The sequence below is a fragment of the Phoca vitulina genome, unplaced genomic scaffold (genome assembly GCF_004348235.1).
Source record: "Phoca vitulina isolate PV1807 unplaced genomic scaffold, GSC_HSeal_1.0 scaffold20, whole genome shotgun sequence".
NCBI lineage: Eukaryota > Metazoa > Chordata > Mammalia > Carnivora > Phocidae > Phoca > Phoca vitulina.
The window spans coordinates 30871099-30882307 of NW_022589723.1; the positions used below are offsets into that span (position 1 = coordinate 30871099).

At 53.9% G+C, this 11209-nt stretch overlaps 1 protein-coding gene across 1 annotated transcript; it reads left to right on the forward strand.

The window, feature by feature from the left end:
• The first annotated feature begins 5885 nt into the window (after positions 1–5885).
• On the forward strand, positions 5886–7265 carry KBTBD13 (kelch repeat and BTB domain containing 13). Its single transcript, XM_032417321.1, has one exon. It carries the CDS (start codon positions 5886–5888, stop codon positions 7263–7265), a length of 1380 nt encoding a protein of 459 aa, XP_032273212.1.
• Positions 7266–11209: the final 3944 nt, after the last annotated feature.

Consider the following 11209-nt stretch of genomic DNA (forward strand, 5'->3'; position numbering starts at 1 on the left):
CCTATAATGATTCTAGGATTGGTGGATGAGCCTGGGAGGGGTCACCTGTCATTTCTTTTGCCACCCAGGGTAAATCTGGTCATGATGGACACAGAGCAAAGGGACCATGTGGGAAACGTGGACCTTAGGATCTAGTCCCAGCTCTTTCACAAGGTCACCCTGGGCGAGTCACCTCACTTCTTTGAGCATTGGTGTCCCCATCTATAGCACTAAAGGAAGGGGGAAATAAATCCAACATTCCATGATGTGATTCACGCCTAATAGTGATAGCATCAGGTCTGAGTACTTTCTAGAACCCAGTGGAGCCTCTCTTTTGAAATATACTCCAGGGCTAGAGTGGGGTAGGGTATGGGAGTCTCAGAGACCTCTCACTGCAGCCCTTCTCCCTCCAACACCCCCCCAACTCCTCCTCCTTGCCCCAGTTAATCTACCCACCCACGTGAAAAAGAAACCATGGAAAGCCAGATCAACAGGCAGAGAGTCTGGGGGTCAGAGCCTGATGATACTAACTTCTCAACCTGGAAGGAAAATTATTTTCCGGGATAGGACGTGAATACTGACTCAGCCTAATTGTATTTGTAGGAGATAATGCTAAACCAGCTGTGTTATTAAGACTGTAAAGTGTTGGGAAAAATTTGTTTACATTACACCCTCAGGCCAGAATCACTCACAGAGCTAATGCCCAAGGGTTTTCCTTTGAGTTGTAGGTGGGAAAAAAGTGGGAGTCAAGTTCCAGCCACCTTCGTGGGCTGGCCCCAGTCTTGTGAGGACAGACTGGTTCTGACTGGGGTTTATCGGGAGAGGACCAATCTCATCAGAGAATTCCTGGAGAGAGGGTAAACTGTGGAGCTCCGTAGGCCCAACTGGGTATAAACTTGGGCTCTGTTATGGCCCTGCTTGTGTGAGGCTTTAAAACTTTAAAACTCAGACCAACCAGTAAGATGGGCACTGCAAGGAGGTAGATTTGAGCTTGGTGTGAACCATCTGAGCTGTCCCTAGTTACAAGGGACTGTTTTAGAGGAAGTGAGCCTCCCAACACTGAAGGCAACCAAGGGGGTGACCACTTCAAGGAGGTGTTGTAAGGAAACTCCATCATGACTTGCAGGAAGGGATGATGTGACCCATAACTCTCGTCTAGGTCAGAAATTTAAACTAGTTGCCAGCTGGTTACTCAGGCCCTCAGCCTTGATGGCTAAGTGTCCAAAGTCTGCCCCTCCTATGAGGCTTGGGAGGAAAACAGTGCCAACCTCACAACTGCAACCAGTCCCTTTCCCCATCCTCAGTCTCCTCATCTGGGCTGCCTGTCCACCCGGAAGTGCCCATTGTGGACCCGAAAGACCTTTGGAATCAGCTACTTATTGTCAGACCACGGAATAAGCTACTTTGCTCTTCTGGGCCTCAGTTCCTCATCTTTAAAATAGGGATAATATTAAGGGTTAGAAGAGAAGATATGAAAGTGTCCCACCCAGAGTTTGGTCCATGGCCCAAAAAAGCAAAAGATAGTTTCCTCCACTCCCCCTGGACGTGAACAGCACATACTTCTCACCTCCACTCCTCCTGGATGTGAACAGCGCATACTTCTCACCTCCACTCCCCCGGACGTGAACAGTTCATACTTCTCACCTCCACACCCCCTGGATGTGAACAGCGCATACTTCTCACCTCCACACCCCCTGGATGTGAACAGCGCATACTTCGCACCTCCACTCCCCCCAGACGTGAACAGCGCATACTTCTCACCTCCACTCCCCCCCGGACGTGAACAGCGCATACTTCTCACCTTCACTCCCTCTGGATGTGAACAGCGCATACTTCTCACCTCCACTCCCCCCAGACGTGAACAGCGCATACTTCTCACCTTCACTCCCTCTGGACGTGAACAGCGCATACTTCTCACCTCCACTCCCCCCGGACGTGAACAGCGCATACTTCTCACCTTCACTCCCTCTGGACGTGAACAGCGCATACTTCTCACCTCCACTCCCCCCGGACGTGAACAGCGCATACTTCTCACCTTTACTCCCCCTGGACGTGAACAGCGCATACTTCTCACCCATCTACCAAGAAGCCACAATTGTTTAGCAACCAGTAGTTTGGACACTGAAGGTCAACAGAGAGGTCATTCTGCAAGGGCAAGTAGGCCAACCCTCCTTATCCCCTACCCCCAATCTTCAAGGCTCTTATAAGGGGCTCTGAGGTACTCAAAATGAAGAGGATGTGGCACCTGGCCCAGCAGTGAACGAGGAGATGTTCAATAGATGTGTCTGAAGTCGATGAGTGGGGTGTGTACAGGTCTAAACAGGTAGGGGCCTGTGAAGATTTCCAGATGCCAGATCCTACCCTTGCCACACACACTCTGGGGAGCCACTTCCACATAAAGCTAAGCTTTTGGGAGCCCTTTGTGATGATGTCACTGCATTCCCTGGAGGCACAATATGACAAACACTTCTGTGGCTGTTCAGTGACAAATTCAGGTTTCAGAGCTGAACAGAACCTTAAGAGTCAGCTGCAAGCTCCACTTTACAGATGAAGAACTGAGGTCTGGAGAGGTTGGGTAGCTTTTGCAAGTCAGTGGTAGTACCAGCATTAGAGCCCAGCAGGAATCCTGACTCCTAGTCCAGTGCTCTTCCTTGGGCCCAGGCAAGCTCCTCACTATGCTGTGTGCAGAAACACTGTCGTGGGTGGCAAGGCCAGGGGTCCACCATCAGGCTCGGGGCATCTCGGGGCTATGTCTCCTTTATCAGACTGCAGGCTCTTTTGGGACAGGGCTTGTGTCTCCTCCATCACACTGGGGACTCCCACTTAGGTTAGAGCCCAGGAGTCCACTTAACAGACCCCTTACTGTGTGCCAATCACTGTGGATAGAGAGACGAACAAAGCTGGGTATGCGCTCTAGAAAGGCTCAGAGTCTGACACAGACACAGTCCCACTTTCCTTGCTCCCACCCTGAACCTCGCAAGGTATGGGGGCGCAAAGTGGAGAGAGGGAGGTTGGTTTGAGGTCGGGCAGAGCCTGGGAACTCCATGGGCTGCCCACAGCCAGGATAGTTCCTTGTTCTCTCCAAGTCCCAGAGGGACGCTCACTGTCTGGGTAGAGGAAACTCTCACCAGCTGCAGACGACACCCCACTGGAGCCTTGGGAGCAGGGCCAAAGGGCTGGTCCTCATCCCAGCCTTAGAACCATGAACCCCCACCTTGGGTGGCCCCCTCCCCAGTGCCTGGCTGCTGAGGGGTCGGAGCTGGGGGTGTGCACAGTGTCCCAACCCACTGAAGCCAGTGCTGGACTTGTGAAAAATTGGCACTGGGAGCCAGCTTTAGCTGGGAAGAGTTGCTCTCCTTCCACTCCTCTCAGGAGAGGGCCAGGCAGTGGTTCTATCTGTTGTTATCTGCCAGTTACCAGGTGCCTGGAACAGACCATTTGGGAAGAAACTGTTCCCCTGGGGGTCAGCCCCTCCCCAACCCTGTTCCTTGGCTTGGGCCTGGCAGGAGGCAGCTGTTTCCCTGCCCTAAGAAAAGGCTAGTACTGGGCTGGGCAGCAGACATGGTTCAATCCAGTCCCACATCTTTGTTCATAACAGGGAAAAGTCCATGCCCTCTGTGGGCCTCCTTTTCCTCACCTGTGAAATGGGAACAGTCAGACACTTTCTCCCTACCCCTGGGGCCACCAGCAAGGACAGAATCAGGACTGGGCACCGCAGAGTCCACTGACCTCCAAGACAGGGACTGTCATGCTTTCGGCCAATGTCTGGCCTCAGGGAAGGAGAGAGTCTGGCAGAGGGCCTGGGATAGTATTTGTGAGGACTCCTGCCCACCCCCTCTATCTCCTCCTACTCTTCCTGTCTAGTCCCTGGGGCAGAGTGTCCCGGATATTTCTAGCTGCCTCCTCCAGGCCTTTGGCTTCCCAGGCTCATGCAAGTGGTCCCCATATCCCAGCCCTGCTTTGATGGAGTGAACTGGGTGGGAGTTCCTGGCAGAAGAAGCACATTTGTGTTGGGTCTGCAGATTCATACGCGAGGATCTGTGCATGTGTGTGTGTCCTAGGGGTGAGAGAAGTTCCCCTGCCCCCTCCCAACTCTGGCTCTGTCATTGGAAGCCACTGCATCCTCCTGAAGAAAGCCTGTAGTTGAACATGTCCTGAATGGCAGATACCATCCTACACGGGTCTGGGCCTCAGTTTCCCCGCCTGTACAATAAGGTGGCAGGAGAATATAATCACTAAGCTCCCTTCCACCTGACATTTTGGAAACCAAAGTCTTAGCTGGTCACCCAGGAAAGTTCTTTGCAGTAGGGAAAATGCCCTGGGGTGGGCAGCAGGAGGCCTGGGGCTGTCTGCCCCATGCTACACGACCCTGAGCAATTCCCTTTTTGGTCCTCCACTGTACATGAAGGGGTTAAACCATATGAGCCTGAAGTTCCTTCCAGTTGTGACCTCCTGGCAAGAGCTGAATACCCAGCGTTTGTAGCACAGACAGGAAGCAGAGCACGCTGGTTAGGGCCACATGCTCTATAGTCAGACTGGCTGCAAGCCAGTCCAGGCTCTGCCGCTCTCTGGCCATGGGACCTTGGGCGTGTCACTAAACTCTTGGTGCCTTCCTCAGTCTCTGCATCCATGAAATAGAAACTCATAGTTTCTGTAAGCAATACATGGGTAACTATGTAGTAAATGAAGCAAAATGATAGTATCTATTCATAGGATTATTGCAAGGACTGTAGGAGTCAAAGTGCTTACAAAAGTGTCTGACACACAGTGCAAGTTCAGTGTTAACTATTATTTCAAGAAGCCCTTCCCCTTCCCATCTATAGACATACGATCCCCTCAGCAGCCCCACTTACCTTTTCCCAAGGTCCAGAAAAGAGCAATGGATGGATGAGTGGGGAGTAATCAGCTTCCTATTCCCAAACCAAGTCAAGGAGTACTTCCACACTGAGAGGTTTATTGGACGCTCACCTGCTACCCTCCCATTTCTACAGAGAAGGAAATCAAGGCTGAAAAGGAGATTGAACTAGCTCAGAGTCAGGGTCACAGGTTCAAGCTAAATTAGAACCTGTCCCATGGGGCGCCTGGGTGGCTCAGTTGGTTAAAACGCGGACTCTTGATTTTGGCTCCTGCAGGTCATGATCTCAGGGTCATGGCATTGAGTCCCGCTTTGGTCTCTGACTTCAGAGCCATCTGCTTGAGCTGCCATTCCCAAGCGCTCGCGTGCACTCTCTTTCTCCCTTAAATACATACATCATAAATAAATAAATAAATAAATAAGTAAGTAAGTAAGGAAATAAAATCTTTAGAACCTGCTCCAGATGTCAGCCTGGTCCACTCTATCTTGCTCTACCTCTCCCTCTGGTGCCCAAGTACCTCGGGCCCCCCACCAATCAATGGGGTGGGCTAGGTATGAATCCTGTCCTTGCTTCTTCCCAGCTGAATGACCTTGCACAAGTCATGCAATTTCTCTGAGCCTCAATTCAAACACTTTATGACTATTGTCCCAATACCATGAGAGAGGTGTTATTATTGGTCACATTCTGAGGAAACAAGGTCAGAGTTAGGGCACTTGTACAAGAACATTACAGCCGCTTTCGTGCAGGTTAAAAGATGGAATCTTTGTAAGCAGCGCTCACAGTGCCCCGCATGCAATAGGTACTCAATACGTATGTAGTCACTATTGTTACTATTTCCCATCGGAAGCGAGTGACCCTGCAGGTCTCCCGACGCCCGCGGGCTCACAGCCATCCAGCCTGCCGGCCACCACGTCACATGAGCCGTACTATCTTTAGCCAGGGAGATATATTTATATCCCCCTGGAAGTTTTTTCCGTTCCGGGGGAGCCCCAGAGGCAGTGGCCGCTGAATCCAGGCCCCCCGCGGCGGCCCCCGCCCTTCCGGCTCGCCATGCCACGGGCCCCAGAGCTCCCCCCGGTGCAGGTGTGGGTGGGCGGCCAGCTCTTCCAGGCGGACCGGGCCCTGCTGGTGGAGCACTGCGGCTTCTTCCGCGGTCTCTTCCGCTCCGGCATGCGAGAGACGCGCGCGGCCGAGGTGCGCCTGGGCGCGCTCAGCGCTGGCGGCTTCCACACCACGCTGCAGGTGCTGCGCGGCGAGCGGCCGGCGCTGGCGGCCGACGAAGAGCTGCTGCAGGCCGTGGAGTGCGCCGCCTTCCTGCAGGCGCCCGCGCTGGCGCGCTTCCTGGAGCACAGCCTCACGTCGGACAACTGCGCGCTGCTGTGCGACGCGGCCGCGGCCTTCGGCCTGCACGACGTGCTTCGCAGCGCCGCGCTCCTCATCCGCGACGGCGGGCGCGAGCTGGCGGCCGAGCTGGCGCTGCCCGAGGCCCGCGCCTACGTGGCGGCGCTGCGGCCCAGCAGCTACGTGGCCGTGAGCACGCACACGCCGGCGCCCGGCTTCCTGGAGGACGCGTCGCGCACGGTGTGCTACCTGGACGAGGAGGAGGACGCGTGGCGCACGCTGGCCGCGCTGCCCCTGGAGGCCAGCACGCTGCTGGCGGGCGTGGCCACGCTGGGCAACAAGCTGTACATCGTGGGCGGCGTGCGGGGCGCCAGCAAGGAGGTGGTGGAGCTGGGCTTCTGCTACGACCCGGCCGGCGGCACGTGGCGCCAGTTCCCCAGCCCGCACCAGCCGCGCTACGACACGGCGCTGGCCGGCTTCGATGGCCGCCTCTATGCCATCGGCGGCGAGTTCCAGAGGACGCCCATGAGCTCCGTGGAGCGCTACGACCCGGCCGCGGGCTGCTGGAGCTTCGTGGCTGACCTGCCGCAGCCGGCCGCGGGCGTGCCCTGCGCCCAGGCGCGTGGCCGCCTCTTCGTGTGTCTGTGGCGGCCGGCCGACACCACGGCTGTGGTGGAGTACGCTGCGCGGGCGGACGCGTGGCTGCCGGTGGCCGAGCTGCGGCGTCCGCAGAGCTACGGCCACTGCATGGTGGCCCACCGCGACAGTCTCTACGTGGTGCGCAACGGACCTAAAGACGACTTCCTGCACTGCGCCATCGACTGCCTGAACCTGGCCACGGGCCAGTGGACGGCACTGCCTGGCCAGTTTGTCAACAGCAAGGGAGCGCTCTTCACGGCGGTGGTGCGCGGCGACACGGTCTATACGGTCAACCGCATGTTTACGCTGCTCTATGCCATCGAGGGTGGCACCTGGAGGCTGCTCAGGGAGAAGGCCGGCTTCCCACGGCCCGGCTCCTTGCAGACCTTCCTCCTTAGGCTGCCTCCCGGCGCCCCGGGGCCTGTGGCCTCAGCGACACCAGAACTGTGATCCTGGGCTGGCCTTTAGGAGGGGATATCCCGGAGTCTTCGCTGAGCCGTGGCTGGGTCTATAAGGCTGGCCTTCGGAGCTGCATGGAACTTCTGTCTCCCTGGTTGAGACACGCAGGTCTTGGGCCTTGTGGTGATCAGTCCAAGAAATTCAGAGAGTAACAACGAGGCTGGGGTCTGAACCCTCAAATTATTTGGGCTCTGCTGAGAGGTGGTGGGTCACAATGCCAGTGGAATGTGTCGGGGGTAGGATTTCAATAATCCAGGCTTGTGTGTGAATGGGCCAATAACTGAGCATGGCTAGGAGTGAGTTAAGTGGTGTTAATCCAACTGCCAGTCATTTGGCAAGAATTAGGCACCAGTACAGTGCTAGGTCTAATGTAGCTGTAGTTGCTAGAGGGGTCCAGAAAGCCTAGAGTCTAGCCCAAGACAAAGGTTTACGCACGCTTGTCTTGATCCACTGAGGGCTAAAGGCAACATGCAAAACAAAAAACTCACAATGGAATAAAACAGTATTGAAGAAATCAGAGCAAAGGGAAAATAGGGAGAGGAAAAATACGTAACTCCAGGAAGGAGGGTAGATAGTATACTGGGTGTATGAAGAAGACAGGCAGGATAATTGGCTGCTGCAGGGGAGGTTCAGACGGTGGAGACAGAGCTCAGAAGAGATGGGGGAAAGCTGGAACAGATGGGAAGAGGCTCTGCGAGCCCAGCCTTTAAGACAGAACAGCTCTGGATGGAGGCATTTGGGTGGGTGGGTGGGGAGGCTGGCATGGCTTGTAGAGACAATAACTGAGCTGAATCTGGAATGACTCCTGTGAGAGAGAAAGGGCTCCCCACACCCCTTCACAGGATGCGGACCGGCAGGGGAGAACTCAGTTGCAAGCCCTTGCCCACTCCCTTTTTGGCCATCACCCTGTGGGTGGTGGATTATTAACTTCCATGATTTTAGGTCACTGGAGGCAGGAGCCCAGTCCTGGCCAGGTCTAACTGCCTCCTCCTCCTCATTCTGCAGGTTAATTCTCTCCTCCAAGCCTCTGCTCCTGCCATTCTCTGGGCGTGGAATGCCTTTCCTTTCCCCCCACCCCTTTATTGGCTCTGTACCCACCTCCTCTGTGCAGGGTTGGCTGTTCCCGACCTTGGCATCTGCATTGCTCATTGGACCCCTGACTGACATCGTTCTGCATATGTGTGAAACTGTGCACGTGTGCAGATAGCAAGGGCAGAGATCCTGCTGTGTTATCAACTGACCTGGGCACTTCCCCACCTACAGAATCAAATGATGAGGTCCTGAAACAAACCAGGCCGTAGAGGCTGTCCTACTTAGGGACCTGGTGTAAGAGGAGGACTCTTGTCCCTCCTTTAAAATACTCCATCCTGATTTCTGGTCACATGCCTACCCTAGTCCTTCAGCTTCTCCATGCCCTGAGTGTCCCAGATGGTTTCCGTCCTCCAAGACCTGAGGCCCATGGGAAATCCTAGCCTCGTCAGAAGTATAGAATGCAGCATCAGCATGGAGCCTAGTGTCAGGGCTGCCCCTAGCTGTCTTTTGCCCTGACCTATTTCCCAAGCCCTGCAGACTGCTGCCCTCAGAAACCCAGCATCTGCTAGCCCTGGAGTAGCCTAAATCACAGCAATAAATCCTGACTTTGGCATCCTGTGAATAATGTGCAAAGTACTTTCACATCCGTCTTCCCGCTCCAGCCCTACCTCACTCCTGGTAGTTCGGTACCTTCTCTCCATGGCAGACACGTGAGATACGTGAGGCCCAGAGGCCAACCGACGTGCCCAAAGCCACTGTCCCCATGCCAAAGCACAACAGAGTCCCTCACTTTTTGATTCCGTCAAAGTATAATTGTTATGACATGTCAAAGGTTTATTTAACTCGTTAACAAAGGAACCAGAAGAATGGAAAGCTGGTTCAGAGGAGCATTTGAGAGACAGAGATTTGTGTCTTTAGTTGGAAAAGACCTACTGAAATAAGTTTGCTAGATAAGAGGTGAAGCTGGTTAATTTACAGGACAATAAAACCATAACTTTTGTGGTTCTGTACTGGACTAGAGACCTTTGCATCTTCACATCCATGCACATACCTATTTATACATGCAGCTACGAGTGAGCATGTAGCTTCACAAAGTCAGGACTCGAGTCAATAGTAAATTGTAAAATAGGTATTTAATTTTTCCAGAGAGAATTAAATAACTCTTAGCTGTTCAACCTTGCCCCACAATGATACTGAAAAGACAGGCAGTTCTTCTGCCTATGCCCAAGTTATGGATAGTTTTTCTTTCTTTTTTTTTAAAGATTTTATTTATTTATTTGACAGAGAGAGACACAGCGAGAGAGGGAACACAAGCAGGGAGGGGTGGGAGAGAGAGAAGCAGGCTCCCCCCCGACCAGGGAGCCCGATGCGGGACTCGATCCCAGAGTCCTGGGATCACGACCCGAGCCGAAGGCAGACGCTTAACGATTGAGCCACCCAGGCGCCCCTGGATAATTTTTCTTAACAGTTCAGAGCACTCTCTTCCTTGCTCACTCCTCCTGCCTAGTGCTCAACCCTGAGATTTGCAGTTTGAAATTCATCAGCTCATCTGTTCTCATAACCCACAGAGCTTTGTGCATGTCAGCTTTTGCAGCTGGCCGTGTGGAGCTGCCCAGACGGCCCGCGGGCTGCTGCGGTGGGGATGTTCCCTGGTCCGGAGCAGCCTTGGCTGAGATGTCTTTTATGCATAATAATAACACTATTCACAATGTGTTTTCCCACAGTTGACTTATTTAAGCTCTGTAAGAATTTTAAGTGGTAGGCAGCCTGGCAAAACCCCTACCCTTGAAGATTAAAAAAAATCCAAACTCCCAAAGGTCACGTGATGGGAAGAGGCACAAGTAGGAAGTAGCAGAGCCCCAGTCTTGAACCCAGGGCCACATGCTTGTTTTCTGGGGCCGCCTCCCTGCTTTGCTAACATTCGGAGATGGACAGGGTGTTTCTGCCAGTCTCCTTAACACTCCCCTCTCTGTTACTCTTCTCTCTGCACCACCTCTTCTTGGGGTTCACCTGTTCCCCTAAACCCAGCCCTTTCCCTCCCCCTGTGATAGGAAAATTAGTTGTCCTGGGTTCTCTTGACTTAGGATCTAGCTGGGATTCTAATGGCCAGCTTCCTGAGGGTGCTAATGACTTATGAAGGCCCTGAGGAGGGTTTGCACTTTCACACACTTTCCTCCCTCTCACGAAGTGTAGGGGAGGTTTTCATAATACAGCCTACCTTCTCTGGCCTCACAGGTCAGGCTCCGTGGTTCCTCCCACAGCCCACCATCCTCGGCAAGGGTGGTCACCATGTCTGTTTGCAGGTGAGGAAACCAGCAGAAAGCTGAAACGAGTCACCCAAAGTCACATAGCCAGTCAAGTGGAAGAGCAAGGACCCGGAACCAGGACTTGGGATTCTCAGCTTCTCATACCCTGGCACCCAGACTTGACCACTGAGTGGAAGGTGCAGTTTGGGAGGCCAAACCAGGTACGAGGCGGGGGCAGGGGGGGGGGGGCAAATATACAGAGACACTTAGGGGTTACTAAACCCAGAAGGCAGGGTTTAAAAATCTCTCCGTCCCAGCCCAACGCAGCAAGGAACATTTTCCTGAGCCTCCATGGTGGCCCTGCAGCCCAACTCTCTGGAGCTCTCTCCAGTCCTCCACACAATTTCTCCTTGGCCCCGACTCTGGAAGCCTTGTGCCCCAAGCTTTCCTATCCCTGGAAATTATCCTGTTGTGGTTATATAGCCTGCCTGACAGAGGCAGAAGGAGAAGCCAGAACTTCCCACACTCCACCCAGGGCCTGCTTCCCTGTTTGCTTCCCTTTAGTCTGCTCATGCGGCAGCCAGAGCCATCCTAACGAAATGCCAGCCAGACCTCATTGCTTCTCCATTCAGAGCCTTGGTGGTTCCTCATTTCACT

Bases quoted from the DNA above. Each gene is read 5' to 3' on its own strand.
- KBTBD13 (XM_032417321.1), top strand. From the start codon at position 5,886: ATGCCACGGGCCCCAGAGCTCCCCCCGGTGCAGGTGTGGGTGGGCGGC.